This window comes from Trichomonas vaginalis, chromosome VI (genome assembly GCF_026262505.1).
Source record: "Trichomonas vaginalis G3 chromosome VI, whole genome shotgun sequence".
Taxonomy (NCBI): domain Eukaryota; phylum Parabasalia; order Trichomonadida; family Trichomonadidae; genus Trichomonas; species Trichomonas vaginalis.
Window position 1 is genome coordinate 11658846 of NC_067208.1, and position 12405 is coordinate 11671250.

At 33.7% G+C, this 12405-nt stretch overlaps 7 protein-coding genes and 3 pseudogenes across 10 annotated transcripts, besides 1 other annotated feature; 2 read left to right on the forward strand and 8 right to left on the reverse strand.

Moving 5' to 3' along the window:
• Positions 1–12405: part of a mobile genetic element that runs on past both edges of the window.
• On the reverse strand, positions 50–3896 carry TVAGG3_0847990 (annotated as a pseudogene). The gene has a single exon. A coding segment is annotated over exon 1 (3847 nt).
• Positions 3987–4460, forward strand: TVAGG3_0848000 (uncharacterized protein; the record flags this gene model as incomplete). Its single annotated transcript, XM_051249127.1, has 1 exon — positions 3987–4460. One exon carries the CDS (start codon positions 3987–3989, stop codon positions 4458–4460), a length of 474 nt encoding a protein of 157 aa, XP_051084602.1.
• Positions 4781–5511, reverse strand: TVAGG3_0848010 (KilA, N-terminal/APSES-type HTH, DNA-binding family; the record flags this gene model as incomplete). The annotated part of the gene is made up of 1 exon (XM_051249128.1): positions 4781–5511. A coding segment is annotated over one exon (731 nt), but the record flags the coding sequence as incomplete, so codon positions are not given.
• On the reverse strand, positions 5600–6211 carry TVAGG3_0848020 (organellar and viral DNA polymerase type B; the record flags this gene model as incomplete). Its single annotated transcript, XM_001325145.1, has 1 exon — positions 5600–6211. One exon carries the CDS (start codon positions 6209–6211, stop codon positions 5600–5602), a length of 612 nt encoding a protein of 203 aa, XP_001325180.1.
• On the reverse strand, positions 6563–7320 carry TVAGG3_0848030 (organellar and viral DNA polymerase type B; the record flags this gene model as incomplete). The annotated part of the gene is made up of 1 exon (XM_001325146.2): positions 6563–7320. A coding segment is annotated over one exon (758 nt), but the record flags the coding sequence as incomplete, so codon positions are not given.
• TVAGG3_0848040 lies at positions 7487–8192 on the reverse strand (annotated as a pseudogene). Its single transcript has one exon. A coding segment is annotated over exon 1 (706 nt).
• Positions 8518–8970, reverse strand: TVAGG3_0848050 (phage tail repeat-like family; the record flags this gene model as incomplete). The annotated part of the gene is made up of 1 exon (XM_051249129.1): positions 8518–8970. One exon carries the CDS (start codon positions 8968–8970, stop codon positions 8518–8520), a length of 453 nt encoding a protein of 150 aa, XP_051084604.1.
• On the reverse strand, positions 9238–10283 carry TVAGG3_0848060 (annotated as a pseudogene). The gene has a single exon. A coding segment is annotated over exon 1 (1046 nt).
• Positions 10551–11526, reverse strand: TVAGG3_0848070 (organellar and viral DNA polymerase type B; the record flags this gene model as incomplete). Its single annotated transcript, XM_051249130.1, has 1 exon — positions 10551–11526. A coding segment is annotated over one exon (976 nt), but the record flags the coding sequence as incomplete, so codon positions are not given.
• TVAGG3_0848080 (uncharacterized protein) lies at positions 12107–12319 on the forward strand (the record flags this gene model as incomplete). Its single annotated transcript, XM_051249131.1, has 1 exon — positions 12107–12319. The coding sequence occupies one exon, from the start codon at positions 12107–12109 to the stop codon at positions 12317–12319; it is 213 nt and encodes a 70-aa protein (XP_051084606.1).

The window sequence follows — 12405 nt, forward strand, 5'->3', positions numbered from 1 at the left end:
GGCTTATTTTTATCATGAATGACCTCACTGCTGACAAAAATAAATGACCTCAGAACTTCAACTTACGAATAAAGCTTGTTTTAGTCGTTATTGAGAAGTTAAACTTTTCAGCAAAGCAAGGACTAGAAGACTTACATAAGTCGAATGCAATCTCTTGACCGTCATAAAGTGCTTTATATAACTTCATAACACTGAACTCAGAGTCTTTGTCAAATTTTCCTTGCGGAACCATTAAACCTTTATCTTCATCATAGAAACACTGAACAGAGTCAGGAAACATTTCATTAGCGGTTAAAGCAATAACATCTTGCTTCACGCCTTTCATTCTGCAGTGAAATGCAACTTCATTTAAATCATTCGTGAGTAAGTCTATGTAAGTCTTCTTTCCACAAAATATTGACTTGTATGCTAAACTTTGTTTTCCAGGTGTTATTTCTGCGAAGTCAGAATGGAACTGACCTAATGTTTTACCAATAAGTTCTCTACCGTATCTCTTCTCAAACTCTTCAGCTAAACGAGGGATATCTTCATTGTAGAGATGCATACTGTCCGTATCGCTATAAAAGATGTCCATTCCTAAGTCCTCAGCAGTACAGAATACTTCACACATTATTCTCTTCGACATAGACAGAATGTTAACACCAAGTGGACAGAAGTTAAAGTGTCTGCAAATGCTTTTCGTTAGCTTGAAAATAGTTTTATCTGAACCATCCAAACCTTCGAACTTCACTATATGGTTGTAGTTTCTGATGGCATATCTTATAGCATCTTTGTCATCTACTATGGTTATTTTTGACTCAATAGGAGATAGAATCGTTTTGCCATAAATACTGTTCAGAATGAGCTTTATATTTTCTTGCAAAGGATTTCCTTCTTTCTTATACTTTAACCTTAACTCAAACAACTTCTTTACTTCATCTCTTATTCTAATATCTCTGTTTCCATCGTAATAGTATCCTTGCAACACTTCACATTTGACACCTTGATATTTTATGAGGTCTTGTAATGTTATATGGTCAACATACATTAAACAGCAAGTGTTTGAACTCCTGGGAACGTTAAGTTCTGGATTTAGTTCAGGGTCACAAACTATTAAAGGAAAGTGTCTATGTATACCAATCTCTGTTATCTTAATGAGAACAAAGAAGCCAGACATAAACTTTTCACCAATGGGTTCCTTTTGGTCGTCGTTGAATAAATGTCTCATGAGATACTCTGTGCTTAACATCTCATCCTTCAATACTTTTGGAATTCCTTCTAAAGTATAAAGTCTCGCGATAGCTGAGGGATATAATGAAACAGCGTCGAAGTCAGCAATGAGTTTCTTTTCGCTCTTTTGTTTAATGTTATCTGACAGCATACATCTTCCACCTTGAATGCATCTCGAAATAAATTCTCTTGGTTTATTTGAGAGGTCATAAAGATTTCCATTCGGGAAGTATACTCTGTTCTCAAATAATTTGTTAGCAATTGAACAAATACTAACGTAGTCATAAACGTTTAAATCAAATTCTTTCAATATGTCATTGCGGAACTTAACAAAACCTTCTCTTAAAATTCTTACATCTTGTTTGCAATAAAATGTGCTATATTTTTCTAAGTCGAAGTGGTTTTCATCTATTCTGCAACCTTTGATGGAATCTATGTTTTTCATGAATGTATCTGCATCCCGGATAAACTTACATGCTTCAGAAATGACACAGTTCTGTTGTCATTTGCTAACAAGTACTGCTGTAGTAGTTATATGGAAATACTTCTTTCGGTCCTGTTTGTAAGTTAAACAATAGCAGGAAATAGTTTAAGCTTCTTATTTATAACACTGTAAGAGTCTTTTATAATAATTGCCCTTCCTTTATATAAGCCAGTTATTTGCATGTTCGTGAACCTTTAATGATGGGAGTTCCTTTCACTTCTGTCATGTGTCTTAAGATGAAGTTTATATCATAACTGAGGTTATGAAAATATATTAAACTCTTGTCAGGAAGTCGCTCCAAAAATTCTGTTGCACAGTTCTGACCCCAAATGCTTTCACTCACTGAACCATCTTCACTGTCATAACAGATGTTAAAAGCTTTATGAAAGCCATCGGTACTGCACTCAAAGTCAGCAAAGAAAACGTGCTCAGGAATGAACTTGCACTTATTTTTATTTACTTCTTTTGACTCTGCTTTCTTCTTCAGTTGTACACAATACTTTGGAGCATATGTCAAATCTTTAAATGGTGCAAGGTTCTGTTTATATAAGTCAGTCGTATATGTGAAAAGTTCTCCATAAGAAATAGGTTCGAAATATTTGCACTCCCACAATGTTTTCATAACATCCCATAGCGGTGTTGTTCTATCCATGCGAACTACATATTTATCTTCTCTCTTTGTATAAATCTTCATCTGTTTCTCAGTGTTCATTCCACCACAAGCTTTGAGAATTTCTATATAGTTGCGAATGAAATATGTTGTCATTGGAAGTCTTTCATTTAGCATGTAGTGGTCTTCAACAAGAAGTAAGTCAATAGTTCGAACAGTTTTACATTCTTTTGGTATGTATCTCTTTATTTCATTATGTCTTGAGTCATTGAAGTAACCAATGGTAACATTAAATGCTATACCTGTTGCGTCAGAAATTTCTTGTACTTTACTTTGAGGAAAGTCTCTAACACGAATGACTTCTCTCATGTGGTCAATAGTTTCTTCATTTACTCCAGCCTGAATGCAAGCATAAACGAAACAATTGTCCTCTGTCATAAGTGTTGCAGTTCTTTTGTTCAGTTCATTGAAGATTTGGTAGCGCTCAAGATTTATAGGTAATGTGCAAAGATACTTCCAGAACTGACCGCTTCTCTTCTTATAAAACTTCTTTTCACTGTTATCTTTCCAAAAGCTTTCTATAAGTGCTGGGTTTCCTGTTTGCTTAAGAGCTTCCAAAATGGCTTTCTGGTCATTCGTCAGTGTGCTTTCATCTCTATATGGTCTCTTTTTTGGCTTTCCTTTCTTTACATCTGACATCGTTAAGCCTTCATATTCTGTTAAATCATACATCTTTATTTCGGTAAGATTCTTTATGTTTGTCAAGAAGAAGTCATAGTGCATTTCAACAATACCTGCAGCATTTGCTTCTATCTCTGATATAAAGTTCTCCTTCAAGAGCTGATGTAGTAATGTTCCAATATTATTGAGGTTTAACGTAGAACATTCATACTTTCCACCAAGTTTATAACATACCATCCATCTTTGTTGGGAGTTTATTTTAATCTTCTCTAAGAGTCTCATGAAAACCTTACCGAAATGTTTGTGTAAGTAGTCTCTGTTTGGTTCATCTAAAGCTTCGATGTTAAAGTCAATGAGTCTATTGCCTGATTTCACATTTCTCTTCCTATTCTCTTCATCTTTCTTTAACCATCTCTCACCTTCTTTTGGTTTGTCGTCAATGGGACGAATGACATCGTTAGCTTTGCGAACTTGTTCTATAGCACTTTTAAACATCTCTCTTCTCTGTTGTTTCAGTGTGTCGTCTCTCTTTCGTGTTTCACCAACGTTTGCATTTGTTATGTCAAACATCTCTTGACGAACATCATGCGAAAGAGCTTTACGAGTATGACCAACGTTTGCATTTGTTATGTCATACATTTCACACCTTACTTCATGAGGTACTGAACGTCTATGATATAAGTCAATAGCAACGTCATTTAAAGGAAATGCTCTTGCATGGACTTCGTCCTCGCCGCGTTGCGGCTTTATGAACTCATGAATTCTATCATAACTTATTGCACCATTGTAGTCATTGAGGATGTCAGCGAGTGCTTTTTTGTTTGTCGCGTAATGTTTTGCAACATCTATATTAGCTTCTTTAAGAAGTTGTTTTATTTCCGAGTGTTCTAACTTAGACAACTTCCGATACATCTTTAGTAGGAAATAAAAAAATATTTTTTGAAAAAATTAGCTTAGATTTTTTTAAGTTATTTTTCAAAATAATTTAATATTTTTATTTTAATGAAACACATGCAAGATTGCAAGTTCTTTTCATACAATGCTCTCGCTAATGCCATCAAGAATGAGTTCAATGGTGCTTCAAACGTCAATGTTATCTTTAACAAGAAGTTTGTGAAAGAATCTAAGTTCGGTCAGTATGTCAGACCATTAGCTATTGTCATTGACCGCAAACGTTATACTTCACAAGAGTTAGCAGTAGTTTTGAAACAAAAGAGTTTCTTCGTGAATGTCAAAGATACTCATTATACTGTCATAAAGAACTCTAACATTGACTTCTTCAGTATTGCTATGAATCTTTCCGAACAGAAAGAATATAAGAAGGGTGAAACAAATGTGAAATATTATCCTTCATCTCTGAAGACAATAACGAACAAAGATGTTATACAGAAATTCTTACCAAAGGTTGAAGAAGCTTCTATTGACATTGACGAAGGAAGTGAAATGGTTGAAGAAATTGACCCTGACGTCATTTAAGCAAAAATATATTTTTGAATAACTGAAAGTGTCACCACGTCACCATGTGCTACCAGGTTAATTAACTTCTTTTAAAAATGATGACAACATGACATTTTGACAACAGTCCAGGAAATAAATTTTATCGTTAATGTTTACGTTAATGTTTTTCATTAAATTTTGACAAAGTGCAAATCTTCACTTCGTCAAAAAGTTAATGTTTTTCATTGAAATCGGTAAGTTTTCATTCTTCCTCTTTGAAGTTGTCGAAATATTCTGTTATCTTTTCTTTCAGTAATGTTAAGTCTTCTTTGAATGTAAGTATTGTGCAACCTTTGATGTCATAGTGTGTTTGGGGAAGAGTATTTTTGACAATTTCCTTTATTTGCTCATTCGGTGTCATTGAAATCGGTAAGTTTTCACGATAGAACCAGTTTCTGTCAGATTTATATATCTTAGCTAAGTCATAAAAGCTCTTGTTGTTTCTTCTCACTAAATGCAACATAACCATATCTCTATCTTCTTCTTTCTCCAACTCTTCAGCGTAAATCATATACTTATAGTTCTTTTCCTTTCCTTTTGGTACTGAACGTGGTATTCTTTTCTGTATGCTTTTGTCTTTGGATTCAATGACTTCATCTTTTGCTTGAAGTTTTTTTTCCATCTCTCCACGTTCTGCTTTATATAGTTCATCTAACATCATGAAAATATAACAAGCATAACGAGGTGAAGCCCACATTGCTACAGCATTTACTAAAAGTCTATGAACATAATAACCTTTCAAACCAGGAGCCAAATTCTTGCGATTTTCGTACGGAATCTCTTCCCTCGGTTTTCCGAGGGAAGCAATCATATGAGGAAATTCTTCTAAAAGTTCTTTTGCCTGTTGGTTTTCAAACCAATGATATGCTTGCTTTGTAGAACGAAGAGCATTCATTATACTTTGCATTTGGTACATGTCATCTTTGACCGAACGAATGAGGCGAAGTTGTTTGTTATATTGTATGTATTCGTATTCTTCATTTATGGCTTCATGGACTATAACTGTTGTTGTGTTCTCTGATGTTGACATTACTGTTCTTACATACAGGATAAAAAAATAAATAAAAAAAATTCTAACTTTATTTTCTGACTTTCACAAAAGACCAAAAATAAACGCTTTACATGTATTTTTCAGCAACTTCGTCAAATAATTTTATAGCTTTATCTATCTCATCTACTTCGAAAGTTTCTTTACCTTTCATGGGAGCACCATACATTTTCTCAAACTTTTCAAGTAGTTCTGTTTCTGCAGCTCTCATATCATTAACGAACACAACCTTGACTCTATTGACTGTACTGTCATATCTTTGAGTTATATTATATGTTCTTCCTATCTTATATCTCTTTGTATTGAAGTCCTTCGGTTTCTGAACGATATAAAGTAAGCCTTCACTGCAACGTTCTGAGTCGAATGAACCATAAGTTATGAAGTTATATCCAACAACTGGGTCTAACCATAACAAAACTATTGGTATAAGACTTTTGTCAATGAGATATGCTGTAGTTCCATAGAATCTTACCGATATCATAAGCTCAGGATTTCTTGTCAAAATTTTCTGAGTTGAAGCATTTCTAACCCAATGGTTTGTTTTCTTTTCAGATGGAGATATAATGTCTGACAAAGAATATTTGTTGTATTTCTTTGAGTATCTTACGTTTAAACCACCTATTCTAACCACTTTGGTGTCATTGTCTATCTTTCTAACTGTTTCAAACTCAACCTTTAACATTACTGTTCTTACATACAAGATAAAAAAATATTTTATAAAAACTAACTTTATTTTTTTTATCTTAAGGAAAATTCATGAATTTTGTTGCTGAATTCAATAAAAATATATTTTAGGTGAAGAGGTGAGATTTCACCTGTTTTCTCACCTAATTTTTCACCCCAGTTATTTTATAAGCGTTTTACATGAATTGTACGATGTATATTTGAAATTCTAAACAATTTCTTAGCTTCTATTTCTTCTGTCAGTATGTCAAAAGTTTTAACAATGCCGAAAGTTTCTTTATACTTCTTCTTGACATCAGATAATAGGAAATCGTCAGCTGTTGGATAGTTTTTGTTCAGAAATGCTAACATGTCCATTTTATCTTCTGCTGGTTTCTCTACTTCTTTCTTTAAGTCAGCATAGTCGTTTCTCATACGTTCTATCTCTTTTAGTGAGTAGTTATATTTCCTCATTGCTGCTTTACATTTTGAACATTGCGGATTCATTTTTGCGTTATACATTGAAATTTGACCTGCTAGAACAACTAAGGCGTCAATGGTTTTCTTTAACTCAAAAGTTGTTGGTTTTATTTGTCCATTCCATATTTTACATCTTTTATCTTTATCTCTTATCTGCCATACACATTCAGCAACTAATGAAACAAAGTTGTCGTATGTCTTAAACTCCCCAGATTTATATATGTCAGAGATGTTCTTATATACCATGTCGCAATCTTTGTCCATAACTTTATGGTTGCAATGATATCCTAGAAACTCATAGTTTACTTTACGTATGAACTTCTTTATTTCTACTGAGTCAGTTGGTTTCACTTCTATTTCATCGAATTCATGAATAGTTAGTTTTTGCTGCTGAATTTCAGGCAATTTGGGTAAATGGTCAATAATGTCCTGCATGTCATAAAGATACTGCTCGTTTGTTTCATCTTTCGCACTACAGTCTAAATTACTTGTTAAAAGTTCTTGCTTAATTCTTTGTATTTCTGTCTCAAAAGTATATGAAGAAGGAATGAAGCTTTTCATCTCTACTAACATAGATGTTGGATTCATAACTAAAGAGTTTGGTGAAGTTGTTGTTTGAAGTGTTGTAGAACCTATTGTTGAAATCATATCTTTTATACAAAATAAAAAAAATAAATAAAAATAAAACTAACTTTATTTTTTTCTATCTTAAGGAAATTCATGAAAATTCACGAGAAAGCAAAAGCAATCTGAGCCGCTAAGCGGTGAGGGTGAGAAAACAGGTGAGAAAACAGGTGAAATCTCACCTCTTCACCTAAAATATATTTTTGTCTGATTTACATCCTCCTTCATATCTTACTTTATAAGTGTCATCGTTTGTGTTATAGCCAAGTATTTCAATAACCACTCCTCGCTTTGCTTCGTCAATGGTTTCAGCAAGTTTGCCATTACTACTTTCGACTAATTTATGACGAGGGTAAAATGCTATGGAGTCGTCAGCAGCTTTTATAAGATATCCATTACCTTGTGTAGAGTCTACGATATAATAGTTTCTACTTAACCTTAAACGTTTCTTTGTCAACGGTTTGTCGTCAAGAACTACACGAACTTTTGTACCAGGAATGAGGGTAAATTGTGTTGAATTTCTGATATTTTGTGTTTGGCTTCGTTTCTTTTGTATATACTTTTCTTCTTGTTGTTGTGTCATTGAATTTGGTGTATGCCCTGTTGTAGAATGTGTTGAGGAATTGTAAACTTCGGTGAAATGTTCATTGTTTCTTCGGTAAAGTCTCGCTCTTGGTTTAAATCTCTGAGAGTCCTTATGAAGCGGTTTATGATGCCGAGTATGTTATGTTATGGTCTTCAGTAGTGTAGTGAGTTATGTTATGCTTAATGAGAAATTCTGTGATTTCATTGCTGAGGTATGCACTGTCTTGGTCTGATGTTAAAGTACTTGGGCTATGTTCTGCTACAAACTTTTGTAAAACTCTTAACACTTCACGAGTTCCTTTATTTTTCATTGGATATGCATATGCTTTACGAGTGTTAACATTAATGAAGATGAGGAATGGTTTATGTCCTCCTTTTCTGCTTTGAATGAGAGTGTCAAATTGGTATGCGTCAGGAGCGTTGGAGTAAATTGGTAAAAAGTAGTCGTAAGGGTTTATTTTTGTTTGATGTACAACATTTTTGTCAAAGAACCTTTTCACTTCAGCTCTGTTAGTAAATCCCCAACTCTTTGCAGCTTCATTGAATTTCTTAAATGACCTCCATGGATGTTGTTCGAATAATTCTTTCAAGCTCATTTATGTAAAGTTAAAGATTTTATTCAAGGCTCAAGCGCGTTCATTGAACGCGGTACCATGCGAATATAGTCACAAATGGTGGCATATAATCTGCACCCGAGCCTGTTGGATTTGTTGTGAAAGTGTGTGAATGATTTCCTGTGGTTCCACAGAAAATACCTGCGCTTGAATCTACTGGGTCGCTTGAAATATCATATCTATTCATTCCCTGTCTATCCGAACCTGCTGCAAGATTTGTATAACCTCTTTTTGTTATTGAATGTGAATGATTACCTGTTGTGTTTGTAGTTCCCGTATGAGTGTGCGGTGGAAGGTTTGCTTCTTTAATTTTCTTCGAACCTCCTGTTTGCTTTGAATATCTAGCACAGTATAAGAATTTATCTACAATCTGCTTCCACATACCAAAACCTAAAACTGTTTCTGGATTTGTTGAGTTCATTGACGTATAAATAGAGCCAACAGGATATAATGTTTGAAGAATCTGAGCCTTCATTGTTTGAAGTTCATGTTTAACGTTTATAACTTTATTGCCATCTTCGATATTTATATTGTTTGTTATTAAACCATTAGGAAAAGTAGGAGGATAAATTCTTTGTTCTTGTACAGTTGCACCGTTTCTTCCTGTTTTTGTTACTATTTCGATGCATGCTTTAATTTCTTTAATGTTGATTGTTTGAAATTCTTCATGTGTATGGTTCTTGTCGGCTTTTCCATTAAGCGCAGCATTTACTTCCGACTTCTTTGCATAATTTTCATCTACATAAGTTTTGTCGGCTTTCTTATCTAACATTGCTGGTAGTTCATATGCTTCAAAGTTTCTGGCATGATCTTCAATATTCCTGCAACTGTTATCTAAATTGTTTAGTGTATCTTTTACGCTTGTACTTGGATTCTCTAAAGGTGCACTTGAACCAAGGGTATAGTTCAATATTATGTCGTCTGCTCTAACAGTAGTGAAGGATTCATGTGTATGGTTCTTGTCAGCTTTACTATTTAATGTAGCTTGAAGTTCATTTATATCGGAGATATTGTGTTTATGAGATTTCAAAACTTTGTTCATTGCTTCGAGTTCAACTTTGTCAGCTTTACTTTTAATAGCATCTTCAAACGTTATTTTTGCCTTAACTCTCAATGTAAATCTTGGTTCAACTAATACACCGTTAACATTGAAAGTAGAGGCATAAATTTCACCAGAATAACCAAATGCTTCTGGTGCTTTAGCTACATCATACTGTACAGTACAGCTTATGTCATAACCTTTAGCACGAATGTATTTATATCTTCTTTCATTAACATTTTTTGTCTTCGCTTCATCACTTCGTGTTAAATATCCATGGTAGTCCGTTATAATCTGTTCGTCTGAAGTTATATAATGAACGTGGTTCTTGACTTTATCACTCAGAGCTAAAAGCTCATTTTTGTCTGCTTTTTCGGCTAATTTCTCATTAACATCATTCACTTCTAATTCAACTCTTCCGCCAGAACTCTTATTATCATTAATCTTTTTCATTAATTCGGTAATTACGTCATAAAGACTATATTCTGTTTTCGGTTTTGTAAATAATGAGTCAAAATTTCTTTTCATCATTACATCGCTGACATTAATGATATCACCAATTCCTTTTTCATTTATTCTCTTCATTAATTCTGCAATAATGACGAATATATAATCTGTTAATTTATTCTCTTCATCGAGGGTTATAGAATGTTTTGAAATTGAATCATTAACTCCTCTAAATAAATCAATAACTTCAGGATACACGTTTTTAATGTCTCGAATAACCCGACCAGTATCCTGTTGTTCATGTTCTTCGTTCCCGTCGTTACGTGGTTTTATATCTCTAACCATCATCAACGCAGCCATAACCGGAGGGTTTGTTGCTATCTGTTCGAAAATCTGACCGTTATGTATGGTATATCTAAATAATTCTCTTGTGTTTGTTAAAACATTTGAAACAAGTCTTTTAAAACCATCTACAAAATTTCCTGTTTCACCTAATGTTCTTGCAGCATTTACAAGCTCACCCATTCCCGCTTTTGACCCCAAAAACGTCCATATTGCATTTATTTCACTCTGTATTGTTGTCCATTCAGCAAAATTAATACCCGCATTCGCTAAGCTGAAAATGAAATTCAGTGGATCGAACTTAATTCCACCTTCTTTTTCAATTTCAACGAACTCACTAACATGAGATTTTAAGTATTCTTTCGTTAAAATTGTTTTCCCCGATGTTATGTCATTAACGAAACTATCACCGTCAAAAGTTAACGAATTCAATTTCGTCGTTGATGCTTTTATTTCATACACCGCTTTATTGATAGTTTTTGGCTCACCTTCTTTAGAAGCATATGAAACATTAATGAATGAATTATATGTATTCGTGAATGAATTAAAATCAATGATTTTCATTAATGACGCCTTTAATGATTCATTTACTGTCGAATCCCTTAAAGCAATTACTGAACTGTCATTTATGAAAGGTACACTGCAAACCGTCGAGTTTGGATCAAATGCTGTAGTTGGTGCAGGAATATTAATGATATAAGTCATTAAATCATTAAGTGACGTAAATAATGTTGTCGTTTTTGATTTAATTTCTTTAGCATCTGTTATATACGGTAATTTTATTTCTGTAGTTTCTGAATTAAAGATATTCGCTAAAATGTTTTGTAAACTGTTTTGAACAGCTGTGTAAACCGTTGAATCCGGAACTCTTACGATTTCACCGTCCTTAATAAAAGGCATTGCACATGGTGTAGTGCTTGGGTCAAATCTTTCGGGATTATAATTCAACATATATTCTAACGCTTCATATACAGACTTATATACTGTTGTGTCGTTCTTCATGACAACTTCACCATTTACAATGAATGGCATAGTACATGGAGTTAAAATAGGGTCAAACTTTTCATAGTCCTTCCATGTTATGTATTTCTCGGTATTTCCATCACTGATAACAATATATTTGTCAGTAAGTGTGAGAGAGTATTGACCAAAATATAAACGTTTAGCTCTGTCAGCTTCATACGCATATGCAGCTATACTCATATTTTAATGAGAATAAAATGTTGTTCTATTTGCAAAGTACAGACCCAAACGAATACGGGACAGTAAAGCTACAAACAAACTTAGGTCTACAGAATGAGGCGCTTGCATTCAGAATGGTTGACTTCAATACTATCGCTTCATTCGTTATAACAGATGAAACAGATTTCATGGAGCTTGAAATAGATGGAAAGAAGCACGAAATAAGATTTCACAATAATGTAGAATATAAGATGGAAACATTAGCTGGAGTGTTAAATGCTCTCATAAATACTACAATAAACAAGGATAACGAAGAAAACTTAATGAATGTTAAACTTATTGCAGGAGTTTTGAAGTTCAGTTATGCGAAGGAGTTTAAGATACAAGAATGAGTCATAGAGTACAACTTCTTTTGGGAGCATACCATATGACATTTCCTTTGAAAAGTGTTGACAAAACGATTGAGATGAAATCTGTTCCATACGTATGTTATGGTAATTGTTTGTACATTGAGTCAAAAATAGCTAATGTCACAGGTATTTCAGGAGTTAATAGTAAAGGTTCAGTAGAATATAAATCCTTCTGTTATGCAGTCAATTCAATGTTCATTCCAAACGTTCCTGTCATAGCAACTCATTTAGGTAAATGGGTTCGCATTAGTCCTCATAATTTGAAAGACATGCAATTCAGACTTGTTGACTTTCAAGGAGAGCCTGTAGAACTGAAGGCACCAGTGCGAATGACTGTTGAAGTTGACTTTTTAGAAAATATTAAATGCAACAGCTTACAAGAGAACTCAGAGCTAAAAATATAAAGTATGAATGTTATGTATTAGGTCATGAACTTTGGTTGTTGCTGTTTGATGAAACAAATGAGTTAGTTATGTCAGTCAAGAGAACA